General features: G+C 59.3%; 1 protein-coding gene across 2 annotated transcripts in view; it reads right to left on the bottom strand.

The window, feature by feature from the left end:
* The window catches only part of WNT10A (Wnt family member 10A), a 13,467-nt gene that overhangs the window by 10,008 nt on the left and 1,774 nt on the right, over positions 1-1,685 (bottom strand). For both annotated transcript variants that reach the window (XM_006082531.2, XM_014462804.2), the window contains exon 2: positions 1,301-1,563. In XM_006082531.2, the coding sequence (XP_006082593.1) occupies positions 1,301-1,563 (263 nt within the window). The remainder of the gene's footprint in view (positions 1-1,300; positions 1,564-1,685) is intronic.

Here is a 1,685-nt window from a genome sequence, read left to right as displayed (position 1 = left end):
CGAGCGGCGCGGCTGGGACCGGGAGCCTTTTACTGCGGCGCGCGGGGATTAGTTCGCGGCTGGATGCCGCCACACGCGTCGGGCTGGGCTCCGCCAGGGAGAAACAGCGCCCCGGGCTCGCGGGGGAGGCAGGAGGGAGAGCGCGCGGGGGCGGGGCGGGCGGCCTGGGGCTGGGCTGGGGGAGACTGGGAATGCTCGGAGGGGTCCTGGGAGGGGTCCTGGTGAAAAGGGGAAGACCCTGGCTTTCTAAGTTCTCTCTGAAGTTGGGGTCCATTGGAGCCTTATTCTCCCAGAAGCTTCAGGCCCCTAGGCCAAAGGGTATAGGAGTACCCCTCCTTCCTCCTTCACCATCAACCGAGAATTGGACAAGTCTCAAGGAGCTAGGTCCCCACACTGTCCCACACGGGTCCCCACATTGTCTCACCCAAGCAGCTGAGTAGGAGAGATAGGCATCCAGCCAGGCCCGGCTAGGAGGCAGGACCCCCATCTTTCCCACAGCACCTGAGTCAAGGCCTAAGATACCAACTCAGGAGGTAGGTGTGAGCAGAAATGAGTGACAAAACCTTCCTAGATCTCCAGCCCAAGCCATTCCAGGGACTGCCCAGGTGAGACCTGGGTCACCTAGCAGTGAGGAGGGAGGGCAGGAGTCTTAAGTTTCTCTGTGTCGTGAGGGAAAAAGAAATTGGCAGGGCCTCCAGGCTTACTAGGCTGGAGGCACACACACCCAGTGCCTCTGATTCAGAGAGAGCTTTCCAGAGAGGTGAGGATGACACAGAGGCTGGTGGCATACCCTGCTGGGAAGAGCTTCTTTGGAAGTACAGACCTTTTACCTGCCCAGGCTTCCCTCACCTACGCCATTTGGCAAAAGTCCCCCATGCCTCTTCATGCTGATTCTAGGTACTTTATCACAGGCTCTCTGACCCCAATGCTGTTTGCTAGGTGGAGGGTAAGTGAGGCAGGTCACAGACATAGATAGTTCCTGGGCCTGAGATAATGCGTTGCAATGACAGGGCAGGATAACCCAGGAGTCCCCTTCTCAGGCATGGAACCTGCCACCCTGGACCCACACAGCCCAGCCTCTAGCCAACTCTTCCCCATTTGTGTGCCCCTTCCCCCCCTCACTGTTTGTGTGTGTGGGGGGGGGCATTTCTGAGACCAGATAAAGGTAGCATGGCTGGCAAGTGGGCACCTGAGGCGGTTGCCGGCTTGAGGGAGTGGGTTGGGGATGGCTGGCAGATATAGGTTTTGAGGTGGAGGTGCTGGATGGGGCAGGCAGAGGGGCAAGAAGAGGGGCAGCTACCTCTGCTGAAGATGGGACTCTCGTAGGGGATCTTATTTCGAGTCTCGAGACTAGAGCAGTTCCAGCGCTGGTCCCGGAACTGGTGCTGACATTCGTGGATGGCAATCTGGATGCCCTGGATGGCTGAGGCAGCCACATCAGGGTGGCGCACGCACACCTCCATCTGCCGCCTACTCAGGCCGGGCAATGTCAGGCACACGGTGTTGGCGTCCAGCACGGGCTCCGGGGGAAGGCGGAGGCCCAGAATGTCGTTGGGTGCAGACCTGCAGAGTGGGATGGGGGTGGGTGAGTGTTTGGGGAACTAGGAGGACCCCATCTAACAATACACAGTCTGTCCCAAAGGCTATCATCCCCTGGCCTTTGACTTTGGGCCCATCAGTGTACC

This window comes from Myotis lucifugus, unplaced genomic scaffold (assembly GCF_000147115.1).
Source record: "Myotis lucifugus unplaced genomic scaffold, Myoluc2.0 scaffold_3, whole genome shotgun sequence".
NCBI lineage: Eukaryota > Metazoa > Chordata > Mammalia > Chiroptera > Vespertilionidae > Myotis > Myotis lucifugus.
Note: the sequence above shows the minus strand (reverse complement) of the source record. Positions and strands in the feature narration are given on the sequence as shown.